Raw genomic sequence first — 18536 nt, 5'->3', positions numbered from 1 at the left:
TCCTGATGGAAGATGATTTCTTTCTTCTTTAAGAATGATCTGTTTTCACAAATGTTTCATCCAGTTTCGTTAGAAGTTTAGAGTAGTATTCTCCAGTTATGGTTTTACTTTTTTCAGAGTAGTCTATCAACAAAATTCCTTTCGCTTTCAAAAACACCGGTGCCATGTTCTTTCCTGCCAATGGCACCATTCTTGCCTTCTTTTAGCTGAAGAACCAGCTTCTGTCCATTGCATAGATTGCCATTTGGATTCGGTGTGTAGTGGTGAATCTGTGTGTCATTTACTGTCGCTTATCAACGTAAAATGTCACTTCTCTTTTTCTTGAAAAGCGCCAAGCAATGTTCGGAAAGAATCTTGCGAAAGCATTTGTGATCCACAATTAGCACACGCGGCACCTATCTTGCACAAAGTTTTCTCATTTCAATTCATGGTGCAAGATGTGACCAACACATTCTTTTGATATCCCAAGAACATTAGCAGTTTCATGCATCTTTATATGACAGTCTTCCAAAATCACATCATGCACTTTGTTGATGATTTCTGGTGTGCTTGCACTTTTAGAACATCCTTCACGTGGATCATCTTGGATGCTTTCATGGCAATGTTTAGACTTGGCCAACCATTTATTCATTGTGGAAACTGAAGGTGAAGAGACGCCATACATATTTACATGTCACAAATGAATTTTGGTCTGTGTTAAATCTTCCTTTACAAAGAATTTAATCACTGCACAGTACTTGATTTTTTTTTAATTTTCGACACCATGTGCACCATAACTTTTTCAAATGGCTGCCTACAGTCAACTGCTGCCTGGAATGACTTACAGTTCTATCTTCCATGTACTAACATAGGTACCAACATAAAGGGGAAAAATCATGTAAGTAGTACTGTGATCTCTGGGCGAGGCCAAGAACTTTTCAGACAACCCTGATAGTTGTCATAGCTGAATTTTCATGTTTTTGCAAAGCCTATTGTTGATTGATAAAAACTACTTATCTTCTTAAATGGTATTAATTATGTGCAAAATATAGGCAAGTCATGTGCATCTTCTTCTTTTTCTTCTTCTTCTTTTTCTGCTGCTGCTGTTGCTGCTTATCCATTAATAGATGTTGGCGACCACATGTTGCATCCTTCTTCTGTGAACTGCAGTATGTAATATCTGGTCTATACTTCATAGTCCTGTCCACTGCTTTATATTGTCCAACCAGGATGTTGTTCTTCACCTTTGTATTCTTTCTCCTTCAATCTTCCCCTCTATTATTAACTGCAGAAGCATATATTTGGTGTTCCGTACTATATGTCCTAGGTATGCAGTTTTTCTTCTTTTAAGCACTGTCAACATTTCTCGCTGCTTGTTCAGTCATTCCAGTACTTTAGTGTTGGTTAGTCTTGCAGTCCGCGGTATTTTAAGCATTCTGCAATAAATCCACATTTTAAAGGACTCTAATTTCTTCATTGTTGTCATATTTAGTGTCCATCCTTCAGAGCCATATAGAAGCACAGATGTAGTATTTTACAAATCGGCTCCTAGGTCTGTGCTTGTAAGGATATTCTTAAATTTTTTGAAGACTTTTCGGGCGTTCTGCGACATTTTTTTCCAAGTCTGTTCACCAGTCTTCACAAAGCCAGGTTCCGAGGTATTTAAACTTGTTGACTCTTTGTATTACAGACCCTTGAACTCATAGATTTGCGTCTTTAAATGAGTCAGACTCTCATGTGACAATCATAAAGCTAGTCTTTTTTATGTTTATATTCAGTTCTAGAGTATTGCTGTAATCTCTTATTATGTTGATGAGTTGTTGAAAGTCATCTAAATTATCAGCTATCAGTAAGGTGTCATCAGCATAGTGAATGTTGTTGATATACACTCTGTTAACTTTTATGCATTTTTCTACATCATCAAATGCCTCCTGAAAAATACTCTCAGAGAGTAAGTTAAATAACAGGGGTGACTTTATGCATCCTTGTTGGACTCCTCTACATATATTGACCAGATATGTGACCTCATTATCAAATTTAACCTACACTGTCTAATTCCAATATAAATTCTCTATACAGTGGACATCTTTCTCATCTATATCAATTCTTTTGAGAATTTCCATGAGTTTATAATGTTGTACTCTATTGAATGCTTATTCAAAGTCAATAAAACAGAGGCCTACATTTTTACCCTGACCATAACACTTTTGTAGTAGAAGTTGTAGTGTGACTATTGCTTCTCTTGTACTTAAACCTTTCCTAAATCCAAACTGTGCCTCACTAATGAATTTCTCACATTTTTCGTATAGCGTTTGCCGATGACTATCGGAAATATTTTCAAAGAATAGCTCATAAGACTAATGAGTCTGTGATCTTCACATCTTCTTGCATTCCCCTTCTTTGGTAAGGGAATAAAAGTTTATAATAGCCATTTGGCAGGGTAAGGACCAGTGTCGTAAATTTTGTTAAACAGTTTGTGTAAGACTTTGATGCCTTCATCGTCCAGGAGTTTAATAAGTCCGATTGGAATTTCATCAGGCCCTGTGGCTTTATTGGTTTTTGAGTTTTTGATGGCTTCCTCAATTTCTTCTTTCATGATTTGAGGTCCTGTTAAACTGTTGTTCCTAGAAATCTCAACATTTGGTCTATCATCTTCCCATATATATCTCTTTCTTCTCAATGGTATCTAGAACTATTTTATTATTTTTGTTGGTTAATAAGGAGATGTTTTCTCTCCTATATATCCCAGCAGTTTCTTTTAACTTTTTATGTAAGTTAAAATTGTCATGTGAAGTTTGCAACCTTTCAATTTCTTCACATTCATGTTGTAGCCATTCATTTTCTGCTGCTTTAACCTTTGATCTTATGAGTTTCTGGATACTATTGTATTTAATTTGATCTAACTAGGCTTTATACCTTCCCTTTCATCCATCAATGAAAGAATTTCGTCAGTCATCCATTTCTGTTTTCGATATTGTGTTTTATATCCTATTATTTCTCGAGCAGGGGTTAGCATAACATTTTTCATCTCTTCCCATACTCTGGTACTGTTTTCTTGGTCAATCAGAGGTTTCATTGTCACTATTTTATTGTTGATGTCCTTGCTAACTTCACTTCTTAATTCTGGCTCTTTGAGTTTTTTATAAGCTATCTTCCTTTGTTGAATTGGTTTTTTGTGTTTTACAAGTTTTGTTTTTAGAGAAGCTATTAGTAGTATATGGTCAGATGGAACATCTGCTCCAGGAAAAGTGGATACTTTTCTAACTGAAGTTCCAAAACACGTATTAATTAAAATATGGTCTATCTGGTTACAGACTATGTTGTTTTTGTTGTCAGCTGAAGATTTCCATCTATAAAGTCATCATGGTGGTAATTTGAACCACGTATTAGTGACTTTTGTGTTTTCTTCTTGGCAGTATTGTAGCAGACAATCATCTTTCTCATTTCAATCATTTCATGTTCCTAAACCAAAAGGACCTACGAGGTCCTCATAATGCCATTTCCCAGGTTGGCATTGAAATCTCCCATTATTATATTAATTTTGTGATGTTTTGTAAGTGCGAACACTTCTTTGACTTGGTCATATAAAGAGTCTGCTTCTTGTTCATCTGCATCTGCAGTTGGTGCATATACTTGAATAAAATTGAGGTTAACTGGTTTGGCACTGAGTTTTAACAAGGCAACTCTATTGGAAAGTGGCACAAAATATGTAACACTCTTGGAACAGTGCTCTGAGACAAGAACACCCACGCTTCCTTTATGATTACAGTCCTGATTCCCAGAATAAAACAGTGCACATCCAGCTGTAGAACACCTTCCACTGTCAGGCCACAAAGTTTCTGCTATACCAAGTATATCAATTCTTAGTCCTGTCGTTTCTTGGATAACATTTGCTAATTTTCCTGCTTCGTATATACTTCGGACATTCTTCCTTGTGTTAATCTTAAACCTGGATCCATTCAGAACTGTTGCCCCCAGAGATCCAACTGGGGAACTGTTTAAAACTCCGGAACATTTAGAAATGTGGTTCTTTAGGAATTCTGTCGGGGTGGTATTGTGTTGCCTTCCCCCAAAATGTCAGCTGCTCCTAACAAGTGCTACACTAATTTAAATACCCAGAAATTGTAAAAGAAAACTATTAATGTTTGGGGGTTGAGAATTTGCTTCCACTTATTTTACACCTATGGGGGGAGGGGGAATTCTCACCTATAAACAAACTGAAAATGAGGACATTGTACTGGCTACAAATACTAAATTTCCTTGAAAATGAAAGACCACTGGGTGATCTGGATTGGGTAGTGAGGTGATAAAATGGATTGACTCTGCTCCCACTAACCTCTCTCTCCCTGGAAGGGGGTTGTTTGACCCATCACATCATCCAGAGAATACAATCTGTGGAGTGAGAACACATTCAGCTAAGGATACAGGAGTAAAAAACCAGCCTGCATTTGGTAATGAATGCATTTCTCATGTAGAATTAATATTTTGAGAAGCTGATGGCTGTCTCTTTCTTTTCTGTATTTGCAAGAGCGAGTGTCTAGGGACACTCATTCCCATTATCCTACTGAGCTAAAATTCCAAACAGAGTATTTTCACATTGAATGGAACCAAACCTCGGTAGTCTGAAAAACCAAAAACTTGAAAAAGTGGCAATTAAGAGCCATCGTAGTGTGCAGATTAAGTCTCTGATGGTTTCTTCTCTGTCATTAATGTGTACCCTTAACTCATTGCACATCCATGATATCCTACAGAACATGATGAATGAATGGATGACTAAAATGTCCTCACTTATGAGTAACTGAAGTAATGTCAAAGTCAACAGGAAAAGTGGTTTACAGTACAAATTTTTGTTGTGCACACTACGGATGTTTTTTTTAACTGGAACTGCAGTTCCAAATTGAGTGACATTTGATGTTGAGGAAGTGAGTGTTGATAATATTAAATGATTACTATTTCAGTGAGCAGTTCATGTTACCTGTTGCTTGAAGTGTGATCCATTGTTTGTGTTGTACTCAGATTATCCCCTCCCCTCAATTTTGCAAATAGATCACTAGACTTGATGCAAACCTAGATATCTTCACTGACCATATGCATTTCCAAATTAGTGAAATTTTTTTTTTTTTTTAAGTGTGTATGATGAATTTCATGCCATAGCATTTTTATTTGCAAGAGACCAACTAATGCTAAAGGCTAGAATATGATGTGTGGCTTACAGGCAATTCTTTTGTATGAGAGCTGGGCAAAATAAGACAGTATTTTGCTGGAGTATTGTCTAGAGAATGAAGTCAAGAACACCAGGATCTATTCAGTATAGTAGACTGTTGTTGATGTGCCTACAGTCAGTACCAGGAGTGACTTACCATTTAAGTCAGTTGCACACCACATTACATCATCAGGTCTTAGAGCATTGTGATACAGGCATTTGGTGCAAAGCAGCAGGCCTCTATACATATCTTCTCTGGTTGTCCTCACCAAGCCAGAAGTAGAACCCATAACTGAACTCCACAGGCTACCATCTGAGCCCATGATTGAATGACGTTGCACTATTCCAAATTTTGCTGAGATGGGTAGTTATGAGGTGTTATCATCACCATAGAGAAGTCAATGCCAGTCTCTGTAATACAACCTCTTTAGTTTCTTCCAATCAGGCACTCAGCTACAAGAGTGCAGCAGTTTGATCACTCATTCAAATTGTATTTTGTTAATTCATTCACTGAGCTACAAAGGCTCTCTCTCTCTCTCTCTCTCTCTCTCTCTCTCTCTCTCTCTATCTATCTATCTCACTCTCTCTCTCTCTCTCCCCCCACTTATAATCAGTTTCATTGACTCTTCCACATGTCAACTTTTCCTTTGTGTATTTATTGATTAATTATACATGTGTATGATGTGTGATGATACTGATTGTTCCTCCATTAAATCATAATATTAATATGATCATCATCACAATCACAATTGCATTTAATTCTCTGTAACTTATTTTAAAGGGCTTAAATTGTTAATACACAAAAGAAAATAAAGTGGGCTGGGGGGAGGATCCAGGACTACATAGTCTGCCGGAGAACGTGATGGAATGAACATATTTAGCTGCACAATGTTGTATATTGTACTGCAGTCGTGATTTGATTTCTATCTTTTGCTAGGTGCGTCCATCAACTAAGTTGCCTCACAAACTGTGTACTAAAATAACCCAATTTCACCTGAAAATCCACTATATTTTGTGACTTCATTGTTTAATCCATACAAATTATAAAAAAAAGAATGTGTGTTTGTATATGTATATGTAAGTGTATTATACATCTCTTCCTAAACCACTGAACCAATTTCAACCAGACTTGGTACACATATCATTTACTGTCTGGAAAGAATTACCTCTGGGGAAAAGAACCAACCATATATCAAATTTGTGGGGGTGAGGCTGAAAAAGCAGTGTAGCCCAAGATACGAGAATACCTATACTTAAGCTATCCAGTGTTTGAGAATGAGAGCACTTAGAGACTTACTAGAAACTTTACACATAATTTCAAACCTTTATGAAACTTTTTCTCATTGACACCCCCACAGAATAAGGAAAGGAAATAAGTTTGTTGTCCATTCAGTAAAACTGCCACATGAAGCATGATTTTTCTTTTATTCCATTGTCTCTACTTACAGTATTTTTGATAAATTTTGCAGACAGTATCCACATATGCACATACATACATACAAAAATATATCATTGTATGACAAATAGTTCAGGTGATATGCTGTTAAAAACCAAGATGTGTGAAGAACTGCCACATCATGCATGGTGTTTTAATTTTACTTCTTTACTACTAACTCTGTTCACAACACATTTCACAGACAGTAGGCGCATATACAACTGGATGTACCTGCAGTATTATATCACTATACAGCACATAGCTCTGGAGATATAACGTCATAAACATTAAACTGTGTGAAAATGAAACTGCAGGACAAAATTACTAGATGTGCAGGTGAAATATGTGTACAAATGTGAGTGAAATATGTTAAATATGTGTGAAATACAGAGGCAAGCAAATGGACAGACAGCAAGGGGAAAGAAGGAGGAGATGGACAAAGATTGAAATAAATAAATAAATACCCAGTCAACGCCAGGTTTCTCAACTAGTTTGAAATGCAGTGGCAGTCCTAATACCAATTTTCATTTTTACTGTAAAAACCATGACTGGTTTCAGCCCATAAGGCCATTTTCCATGTTATTTTCCACTGTCATATTTAAAATAAAGGAAAAGCAACCCCACTCACCTATAGCGGATAAATGCATGAAGCACAGTAACACATAAGAGAAAATGGCCATGGCGAGACTAATTATTGGTACTGTCTGGTCTAATGAAGGCGGGGAGTACATAAGGAAGGGACAGATGACTTCATGACCACAAGCAAGATGAAAAGAGTACAGAGCTTGAAACAAAGAGAGATGCAGGAAGAGGAAGAGGGAGTTTGTGGGGAGGGGGGCAAGGGAGGAAAAGGACAGAAAGGTGAAGATGAACAGAGAGAAAGAGAGGGGGGAGAGAAGGGATAGGGGTTGAAAAAGGGGGTGAGAGAGTGAAACAGGGACAAGAAGAGAAGAGAGAATGTCGGGGGGGGGGGGGGGGGGTGAGGAGCAGTGGGAGAAGGCTGTGCATGATGTGGACAGAGAAGAAGTGGTGTGAACAGAAGAGAGAAGGGACAAGTGGTGTGAACAGATGAGAGAAAGGAAAAACAATCTGAGGCAGTGGGACCAGGTTAACAGAGGTTTAGGCCAAGGGAGCTGTGAGGGTAAAGGATGTGTTGGAGAAACAGTTCCCATCTGCATAGATCAGAGAACTTGTCCGTGAAAGGAGTATCCAAATGGCCCATGTAGTGAAGCAGCTGGTGAAGTCATTTGTGTTGTGGTGTGCAGCATGTTCAGCAACTTGATGGTCAAGCTTGTGGTTTGGCACAGTTTGGCCATTCACGTGAGTAGATAGTTCATTACTAGTCATGCTCAAATAGAATGCTGCACAGTAATATTTGCAGCATAGCTGATATGTAATTTGACTGGTTCCACATTGTCCCTGACTTTTATTGGGTAGGAAATGCCTGTGACTGGACTGCAGTAGGAGGTGGTAGTAGTGTGTATGTGGCGACCACAAGGGAACAACCCATCGGGTGTAGGATTGGGGGGAATAGGATTGGTATAGGGATGGAGAAGAATATCTTGTAGGTTGAGTTGACAGAGGAGCACTACTTACTTTGGATGATTTGGGTAGGATATCCCTCATCTGAGGGCACAACAAGAGGTAATTGAAGCCCTAGTGGAGGATGAGGCAGAGCTTTCCAAGGCCAGAATGATACTGTGTGATGAGAGGAGTGCTGGTCGATGGCTGGCTAACAGGTTTATTGATGCCAGAGGAGCAGATGTCATGGGAGACTCGTTTATGGATGAGCTGGATATATATCTGCCAGTGAAGGCTCTTGTAAGGTTGTCAGTATATTTTGACAACTCTTGCCTGCCACTGCTGATGTGATATCCACTGATAGCAAGGCTGTAAGGAAGCGACTTTTTGGCATGCAATGGGTGACAGCTGTCAGGGTCGAGCTCCTGTTGGCAGTTGGTGCACTTGATATGGACTGACATGGCTATGGAGCTGTCTGAGAGATGGAGATTGCCATCTAGCAAGGTGGCTCAATGAGTTTGGAAGGACCTGATGAAATGGATTTGGGAATATGTGTTGAGGTTATGGAGGAAAGAGAAAAGGTTGTCTAGATCATGAAAATGCCATCATTGAATCTGAACCTGACAACAGGTTTTAGGTGTTGACTGGCTAGGAAGGATTCCTAAGGCCCATATATAAGTTGGCAAGGGATGGTGCCATGTGAGTACCCACAGAGATACCATGGATATTGTTTGTAAATTTGGCATTTGAAAGTGAAATAATTATGGGTCAGGATGTGGTTAGTTAGGAGGAAAGAGGTTGTGGGTTTGGTATCAGAAGGTCATTGGAAAGATGACATGGGGATGTTGGTGTATGAGGTTGTCACATCCACAGTGACCACCAATGAGTCTGGGGAATGGGGCAGGAACTGTGGAGAGGCAGTGAAGAAAGTGATCAGTGTCTTGAATGTAGGATGGTAGGTTACAGAAAATAGTTTGGAGTTGTCAGTCTTTGAGGGCAGAGGTCCATTCTGTGGGAGAATTGTACCCAGCTGCAATGGGATGACCAGCAGGGAGACCTCTGCGGTTAGGTTTTTGGAATTTAGGGAGTAGGTAAAACGCAGGAGTGCAGGGGGTTGCTAGTGTGAGAAGGGAGATGCTTGAAGTCATGTTGGACATCTGGGATGGGATTGTGGTTGTAAAGTTCGTATGCAGAGGTGGGTGAAGGTTGACAGAGACTCTCAGCCACATAGGCACTACAATTATTGACCACTGTGGTGGAGCCTTCATCTGCAGGAAGGATGATAAGATCTGGATTCTTTCAGATTGCGGATAGCAGTGTGTTCCATAGAAATTATGTTGGACTTACTGGGAAGGGTCTTAGGAAAGGAAGGTGAGACCAGGTCAGAAGTGAGGAATTCCTGGAAGATTACCAGGGGTTATTTGAGAGGAAAGGGAGAAGGATCATGGTTAGAGGGAGGTTGAAACTGTTGTATTAATTATATAGAGAAGAATGTAGCAACAGGCATCATCAGCAGTATGTGTAATAAAATAAATAGTGTTGAAGTCCATTTATCCACAAAAATCATTAAAACAGCTTAATAAAATAAGTAAAATTGTATAAACTTGTCCACAGTTTAAAGAACTACATAACGTTGAAAACCAACTCATCAAAAAACATCACAAAATAGCCTAACAAATTTAATAATGTTGTTTAAACTCATCCACAATGTAATAAATACCGCAGCTATATGTCACATGGATTTTCTTGTCAGGTGCTCTGAGAGTTTGTTGTTTAACATTTACCAAATGCACACTGAACAGTACACATTATACACCAATTATACTGTCATGATGTTAGGAACAGTTGATTACTTACTCATTATGAACAATGTACAAGTACACAAACATTTGAAGATAAGAATTTCAAATGTTTTATTAACAACTAGTGGTAACAGCATTTAATTTTTATCTATCAGTTACAATTAAGTACTACAGTTTGATTAATTTGTACAATTAAAAAAGAAATAGCTTGATTTTTGAAATGTATGATGCTGATATGTATAAAATCCATTATTTCAAACAATTATCATTTATTTTTTCTGATTTCTTTTAGTTGTATTGATATGATGCCGTACAGGAATTGCTTACACCAATATCACTGACTAACGCTAACTTAAAAATGTTAACTGTTTGGCACTTTTATTTATCCTCCACAAAATGAAGCTGCAGAATCTGTTCTGTCTGAGAATTTTCACATTTTCTGTTATTCAGAAATGGTGGGGGGGGGGGGGGGGGGGGGACCGGAAATTTCTCAGCCAAGCTGTGAAAGACTGTTTTTATGTAAAAAATGCGCTTGTTTTTTGACGCACTCACTTATAGACAATGCACTTTGTTCAGCATTCTTCCAATAATTTCATTCCAACCCAAAACTGCAGATCTGCATCTACATCCATGCTCTGGAGACCACTCAGAAGTGTATTGCAGATGGAACTTCCTACTTTACCAGTTATTAGAGCTGCTTCCCATTCCATTGATGTTTGGAGTACGGGAAGAATGACTGTTTAAATGCCTTTATGCACACTGTAATTAATCTAATTTTGTACTCACGATCCTTATGGGAGCGATACATGGTGTGTTGTAGCATATTCCTAGATTCATCATTTAAAGCTGTTACTTGAAACTTTGTAAGGAGGCTTTTAAGTCTCTCCTCAAGTGTCTTCCAGTTCAGTTGCTTCAGCATCTTTGTCACACTCTGCCACAAGTCAAACAAGCCTGTAATCATATGTTCTGCCCTTCTCAATATACGAGGTTGGTTTGAAAAGTTCTCGGAATGGAATAGAAAAAAGTACTTACATCACTGAAACTTTTTTTATGTTTCAATGTAGTCTCCTTGTAAATTAATGAACTTGATCCAACGATGTTCCAGTGTCTTGATCCCGTCTCGAAAATGAGTTTCCTCCAGGCCTGCAAAATAGTTGTCAACTCCGGCTATCAATTCTTTGTGTGAAGTGAATCTTCACCCACCAAGAAAACTTTTCCATTTTGGTAAGCGATGGAAGTCTGATGGAGCCATATCAGGTGAATAAAGTGGGTGTGGCAATAATTCATACCTTATTTCATGTAATTTTGCCATGACGATGGCACATGTGTGCGGGCACTCATCGTCTTGATGGAAAATAACTTTCTTCCTTGCTATACCTGGCCTTTTTTCATGTATCTTTTGTTGCAATTTATCCAGGAGGGTAGCGTAGTATTTTCCAGTAATTGTTTGCCCAGTGAGGAGATAATCAACCAACAGAATTCCCTTCGCATCCCAGAACACATGCCATGACCTTTCCCATCAAAGGAATTGTCTTTGCTTTCTTTGGTGGTGGAGAATCAGCATTTTTCCACTTCTTTGACTGTTGCTTTGTCTCTGGGGTATAGTAGTGCACCCAAGTTTCATCTGTGGTCACAAACCGGTGCAAAAAATCTTGTTTGTTTCTCCTAAAACACGCCAAACATTGTTCCGATATGTCCATTCACATGTGTTTTTGATCCAGCATCAAGAGTCTTGCAGATAATTTTTTGCATTTCTGATTCTTCAGTTAAAATGTGATATACCATTTCAGAACACATGTGGCAAGCATGAGCAATTTCACGCACTTTCAATCGGCAATCCTCCATCACCATTTTGTGCACTTTTGCAATGATTTCCGGAGTAGTGACACATCTCGGCCGACCACTATGCGGATCATCATCTAAGCTCTTCCAACCAAATTTAAATTCTTTTGCCTACTTGGCAACAGTTGAATATGAAGGAGCAGAGTCCCCCACTGTATTCTGGAAATCGGTGTGAATGTCCTTTGCTTTCATACCTTTCTTTACGAAGTACTTAATCACTGCTCGAATCTCGATTTTATTTCCCCCCCTCCCCCCAAATCACTGTGCGAGAACAACAACAGAGCCATGTCACCACCACAGCTCTCTTCCAAGAGCACTAATGTGGCACATGTTTACAGGCAACAACCCAATGAATATCACGTGAACAACTTGTTGCGCTACCTCTGACCTCTCGTGGTGATTCCGAGAACTTTTCAAACCACCCTCTTATATTCAGTATCCCCTTTTAGTCCTATTTGGTATGGGTGCCATACACTTAAGTAATAAATATATAACGCCATAAGAGATGAACTGTCAAACTACTGTCAAACCATAATTAACATATATTGTTGTTGTTGTTGTCTTCAGTTCGAAGACTGGTTTGGTACAGCTCTCCATGCTGTTCCAACCTGTGTGGGCCTCTTCATCGCCAAATAGCTACTGCAGCTTACGTCCTTCTGAATCTGCTTACTGTATTTATCTCTTGGTCTCCCTGTACAATTTTTTGCTCCCACAGTTCCCTCCAGTACTAAATTGGTGACGCCTTTATGTCCTGAAGTCTCAAATATGTCTTATCCACTGATACCTTCTTTTGGTCAAGCTGTGCCACAAATGTCTTGTCTCCCGTATACTCTTCAGTACCTCCTAATTAGTTACACGATCTACCCATCTGATTTTCAGCATTCTTCTGTAGCACCAAATTTCGAAAGCTTCAATTCTCTTCTTGTCTGAACTGTTTTATCATCCGTGTTTCGCTTCTATACATGGCCACACTCTGGACAAATACTTCCAGAAAAGACTTCCTAACACTTAAATCTATATTAGATGTTAATAAATTTCTCTTCTTCAGAAATGTTTTTCTCACTATTGCCAGTCTATATTTTATATCCTCTCTACTTTGGCCATCATCAGATATTTTGCTACCCAAATAGCAAAACTCATCTACTGCTTTAATTTTCTCATTTCCTAATCAAACTCACCCAGCAACACCTGATTTAATTCTACTACATTCCATTATTCTGTTCAACTGCTCTACCAAATCCTTTGCTGTCTCTGATAGAATTACAATGACACTGGCAAACCTCAAAGTTTTTATTTCTTCTTACTGAATCTTAATTCCTACTCCAAATTTTTCTTTGGTTTCCTTTACTGCTTGGTCTATGTACAGATTGAATAACCCTGGGGAATAGGCTACAACTCTGTCTCACTCCCTTGTCAACCACTGCTTCTCTTTCATGCCCCTTGACTCATAACTACCATCTGGTGTCTGTACAAGTTGTAAATAGTCTTTTTCTCCCTGTATTTTACCCCTGCTACCTTCAGAATTTGAAAGGGAGCATTACAGTCAGCATTGCCGAAAGCCTTCTCTGAGCCTACAAATACCATAAATGTAGGTTTGCCTTTCCTTAACCTATCTTCTAAGATAAGTCATAGAATCAGTATTGCATCATGTGTTCCTCCATTTCTCCAGAATCAAAACTGATCTTTCCCAAAGTTGGATTCTACCAGTTTTCCCATTCTTCCATAAAGAAATTGTGTCAGTATTTTGCAACCATTTCTTGTTGAACTGATAGTTTGGTAATTTTCACATTTGTCAGCAACTGCTTTCTTTGGAATTGGGATTATTACATTTTTCTTGAAGTCTGAGGATATTTTGTCCATATCATACATCTTGCACAATAGATGGAATAGTTTTATCATGGCTGGCTCTCCCAAGGCTATCAGTGGTTCTGATGAAATATCATCTACTCCCTGGGTGTTGTTTCAACTTCCATCTTTCAGAGCTCTTTCAAGTTCTTCTCATAGTATCATATCTCCCATCTCATCTTCATCTACATCCACTTCCCTTTCTATGATCTTGCCTTCAAGAACGTCTCCCATGTATAGACCCTCTATACACTCCTTCCACCTTTTGGCCTTCCCTTCTCTGCTTTGGATTGGTATTCCATCTGAGCTCTAGATATTCATAAAACTGCTTCTCTTTTCTCCAAAGGCCTCTTTAATTTTCCTGTAGGCAATATCTACGTTTCCCCTAGTGAAAAATGCTCCTAAATCCTTACATTTGTCTTCCAGCCATTCTTGCTTAGCCTTTATTTATGTCTTATCAAAACAGTGACATTTATAAGACAGTTCACTAATGACATAATGTGGATGTCACAATACTCAAGACATATTTGACAATGCCAATAAATGCCGAAACAGTCTGTCATGAATAAAGATTAGTTACTATAAGCAGCTATTTTGGTGCATCTTTCTAACAATCATGTCATTATCTGAATCTGATGTACATTATGCTGGGGGGAGGGGGGGGGGGAAGAAGATATGTAAGGAATCTCCTGTGTAGACAGATTGCATTTCCCTAGTATTCTATCAATGAACTGAAGTCTGCCACCTGCTTTACATTCAATTTCATGTTCCTTCAAAGAGTTACATGCAGGTATTTGTATGAGTTGACCAATTACACTTATGAGTCATTAATACTGTAATAATAGGATACAATGTTGTTTTTGCTTTTTGAAGTACATAATTTTACATTTCTGTACATATAAAGCAAATTACCAATCTTTGCATGTCTTTGAAATCTTATCAAGATACAACTGAATATTTGTGTTGGTTTTTCAGACAGTACTTCATTATAGTTAACTGCATCATCTGTGAAAAGCCTTAGGTTACTATTTATATTGTCTGGAAGGCTATTAATATACATCATGAATAGCAAGGGTCCCAACATACTTCCACTGGGCTCACTCGTAGGTCTTTCTACAGCTGTGGATGACTCTAGATCCAAGACAACATTCTAAATCATCCCTATCAAAAAATTCTCTATCCAGTCATAAATTTTGCTTGATACTCCATATAATCATACTTTCAATAATAACCATAGTTGCACATGGTTAACATTTTTGGAATCCATGCTGGTCAGCATGTAACATGTCATGCTGTTCCTAATACCTTGAGCTCAAATTTGTTCTAAGATTCTACAACAAATTGATGTCAAGGATATTGGATGCTAGTTTTGTGGATCACTCCTGCTACCTTCCTTGTAGAAATGTTTTTTTCTGTGCTATTTTCACAACCATTGGGCACAATGTTTTGTTCAAGGTATCCGCAGTAGATTATTGTTGTGGACAGGACACTTCAAATCCTTCAGTCTTCCCATTGCGGAAGTAACGCTGTGAGCAGATGTAGTGTCCAGAAAAAATAACCTTCCTTTAGCAATTCAACCCTCTTAAACATATTTTTTTTCACTCATTTGACTCTGAAATCATTCCTCGTAGTGGCCAGTTAGTGCTTTATGTTTTGCAAGGCAGCCAAAGAGATAATCCCTTTTGCTTCATAGAAAACACTTGCCGCAACCTATCTAGCAGATCAAATCAACTTCACCTGTTATTATATTATTTCACATTTTCTTCTGGTAAGCATTCATCAAATGTAACACAAATCTTGGACCGTGCTTGTTCATAGTTAATTATTTGTGTAATGTGTACTATGTTCATATTTTTGATATGTTAGAGGCATCATTACTTCACACAACTTTAATCACTGATTATCCGATACTACACTGTACACTTTTTTGAAGTTTTCATTTATGATTGCAGTGTTGTTCAAATGTCGTCCACATGGGGCCTTCTTCAAGAAAAATATGAGCACATTTTAATTTTGATACCCAAATTTTTTTTATCCATCAGAATGAACCTCACTCAGTACGGCTACCTTAAAAATATGTATAAACAAAAGTATTCTGCAACTGACTTACATTATTGTGCAACATATACTAAACTGCACATTTCCTCCCTATCCTCATAGGTGATTCCTTGTATATGTACACTGTATCATCATACCAAGACATAGTTTTCAAAACCAGTGTGTAGTAATTCTGTGTTGATTTGCCAGTATGCTGAAGAGAACCGAGCTATATGGATACATTCTGCAGATTCAACATATGCCATTCTGTATCAGTCTTCTTTTTTTGCTCCATAGTTGGGAACTAGTTACCTAGTTTTGCTCATGATTTTTTACAAAATATAGAATAATGGGTTATAATTATAGTTGTATTAATTTTCAAGATTTGTAACTTATTCTATTCGGTAGGTGTGTAGTCTAATGAGGGCTGCCATGAGTGGTAAAATTAAATATGACAGGATAGTGATCTTATCACACAAAAACACTAGATCCACTCTTGTAGCTTCAAGTATAAACAGTTTCATCCAATTGTCTTTCTTCAATATTGACATTCAGTTATTGTGTTTACGTTGACTGAATGTTAATTTTTGTAGACCATCTACTTTCAACCTTTAACACCATTTCCCTTTTTTATTTTGTTTCAGAATCTATATGAAAGTTTTGTCACTGCTAGAGACAGAGAAGAGAGAGGCAGACCAGATAAGCCAAGGCAGGGAAATACCATATTTGTTGCAGGTCATAAAATAACAGAAGATTATCTTCGGAAAGAATTCCAGCGTTATGGCAATATTGTCAATGTCACAATGGAAATCGAAAAGAAGTGAGAATATAAATGATGCATGCATAGTTGCCTCTGTTACATTCTGCAGAATATATTCTCTAAATATATGTATTGTTTTTGCTTCATTTTAGCCGTGGTTTTGTAACTTTTGACAAGATGGAAGCAGCTGCAGATGCTATTAGTGAGGTAACTAAAATTATCTTCATAAAATCTTGAGTTTATTAGTTTTAATCAAGTACAAAGCTTCCTCTTAATGTATATTCATGAATGCATACAAATTGTCCGTGTGGACATGATCCTTTACAGACTCTATTTATATCATTAGCTTTCTCTTTTTGTATATGATGGTGATGAAAATCTGCTCTCATATTATGTTTCATGTAAAAACAGTGCAGCTGTCCTCAACCCAACAGTTGGTTTGAACATAACAATGTTTTACCTGTGGTTTTGCAAGGATTACTACAATTTAGGACATTTGTTATTTTCTTATGTAATTTACATGAATAGTGCACACCTATTTGTTTGGTCTGTAGCAAAATGCTCTATTTATTACCTACTGAGACTAGATCTTTCAATTTTAATATTGATTTGTAATTAAAACTGAAGTACAACTAATAGGTTTTGATTTTGTGATAGTGAACTTGTGAAAAACTTTGTATTGTGTGCACGTAACAAGGAAGTTTTATGTCTTTGTTTGTGATAGAGATTAAATTAATGTGTCATTTCACACAGAAAATAATTTTAACTTCAGTGATACAAGTATTTAATATCTTAACAATCGTGCATAAGATGTCATACTAATGTTAGAACTTCCGGTCCATAAAGAACTCAGTACTGCCATGAACAAAAGGATGTTGGTTAAGATGTGGCACAAAACACTGTCCTTTCTTTTGTCTGTTTAAGTTATAAAAACTGGGAAAACATAAATGTAAATTGTAACGGGTAGACCATGCAGCAAATTTAGACCATCTTAATTGTCATTACAGTGTTTTGCTACTGTCTCTGTGTGGCTTGTTAATTGATCTGATGCATTTGTGGACAATAAAGAGATAATGTACTGTAAGAAAAGTTTTCAGTTTGAGCTTGGTCTTCAAAGTATACTGAAATTTGGTTTTGCGGCCTACAATAGTTAATGTAGTCAACAATAGATAAAAATGAAAAGAGGTAACCACTCACCTATAGCTGGCAGGTGTATAGAACATGGGTCCATGCAACAACACAAAGAATTATGTAGGAATTAAACTTTTTGTAGTACATGTGCATACTCACCAGTGCTTCTATACATCAGACATCAATCAGCTCAAGATGAGGGGTTGTCTTTACTCATTTTTTGTTTTATTGTTTGCACCTCAATATTTCTGCCATTGCTGTAATTAATGATGCGCTGCTTACATATTGGCAGTGTATTTTAAGTTTAGTCCACTAGTTTTAACAAATTTCAATCAGTGAATGCTGTAATCTCTTTGAAACATCCAGGTTATCAATTACAAATTACAGGAGTATATATAAATCACTTACTGCAGAAAGGCAACATGTCCACATTTCATACTTTTATAACAGAGATAAAAAAGTGATTAAAAGTGGTTTAATGTCATTTTATCTCCTGACAAGTATTTCTGGTTTGTTGATATAGGTGTAATTGATTGTTATATTCTTGTAAAAGTCAAGTATGGATCAAGAGGAAAGAGGGAGACAACTTTGTTGGTGTTGGACATGTTCCTTCCTACAGTACACTGGATTTTCAAATTAATTTTAGGGTTAAGATACTTGTTTTAAAATAGAATTGTACATATAACTGTCTTTTATTGTAATAAACATTGTTGCATATTTCTGAATAATATTTTACATTTTGTATGATTGCATTACTCAGTTATCTTCATCTGTATTACAAGATGTCATTGTTGTTGGCCATGATGTGACTGAATTGTAAAACTGCATCTTGTCTTGCAGGATAGAGAGCACAAATCTCTTGATGTCATCCATTTTATTGTTATTTATAGGCAGTGCTGGTATGTAGGCTTTCTTTGAATGGAATTCCAAAGGTCAAATGTTGTACAGCTTTTCTCAGCCTTTAAGTGTCCATTGTCAAGC

The 18536-nt window shown here is 37.4% G+C and overlaps 1 protein-coding gene across 1 annotated transcript in view; it reads left to right on the top strand.

The window, feature by feature from the left end:
• LOC124713937 (negative elongation factor E) overlaps positions 1-18536 on the top strand; it is a 51185-nt gene that overhangs the window by 28058 nt on the left and 4591 nt on the right. The window contains exons 3-4 of the mRNA XM_047242984.1: positions 16309-16484; positions 16577-16631. Coding sequence (XP_047098940.1) covers positions 16309-16484; positions 16577-16631 — 231 coding nt within the window. The remainder of the gene's footprint in view (positions 1-16308; positions 16485-16576; positions 16632-18536) is intronic.

Source organism: Schistocerca piceifrons, chromosome 1, assembly GCF_021461385.2.
Source record: "Schistocerca piceifrons isolate TAMUIC-IGC-003096 chromosome 1, iqSchPice1.1, whole genome shotgun sequence".
Lineage (NCBI taxonomy): Eukaryota > Metazoa > Arthropoda > Insecta > Orthoptera > Acrididae > Schistocerca > Schistocerca piceifrons.
This window is presented reverse-complemented; position numbering and strand designations above follow the sequence as displayed.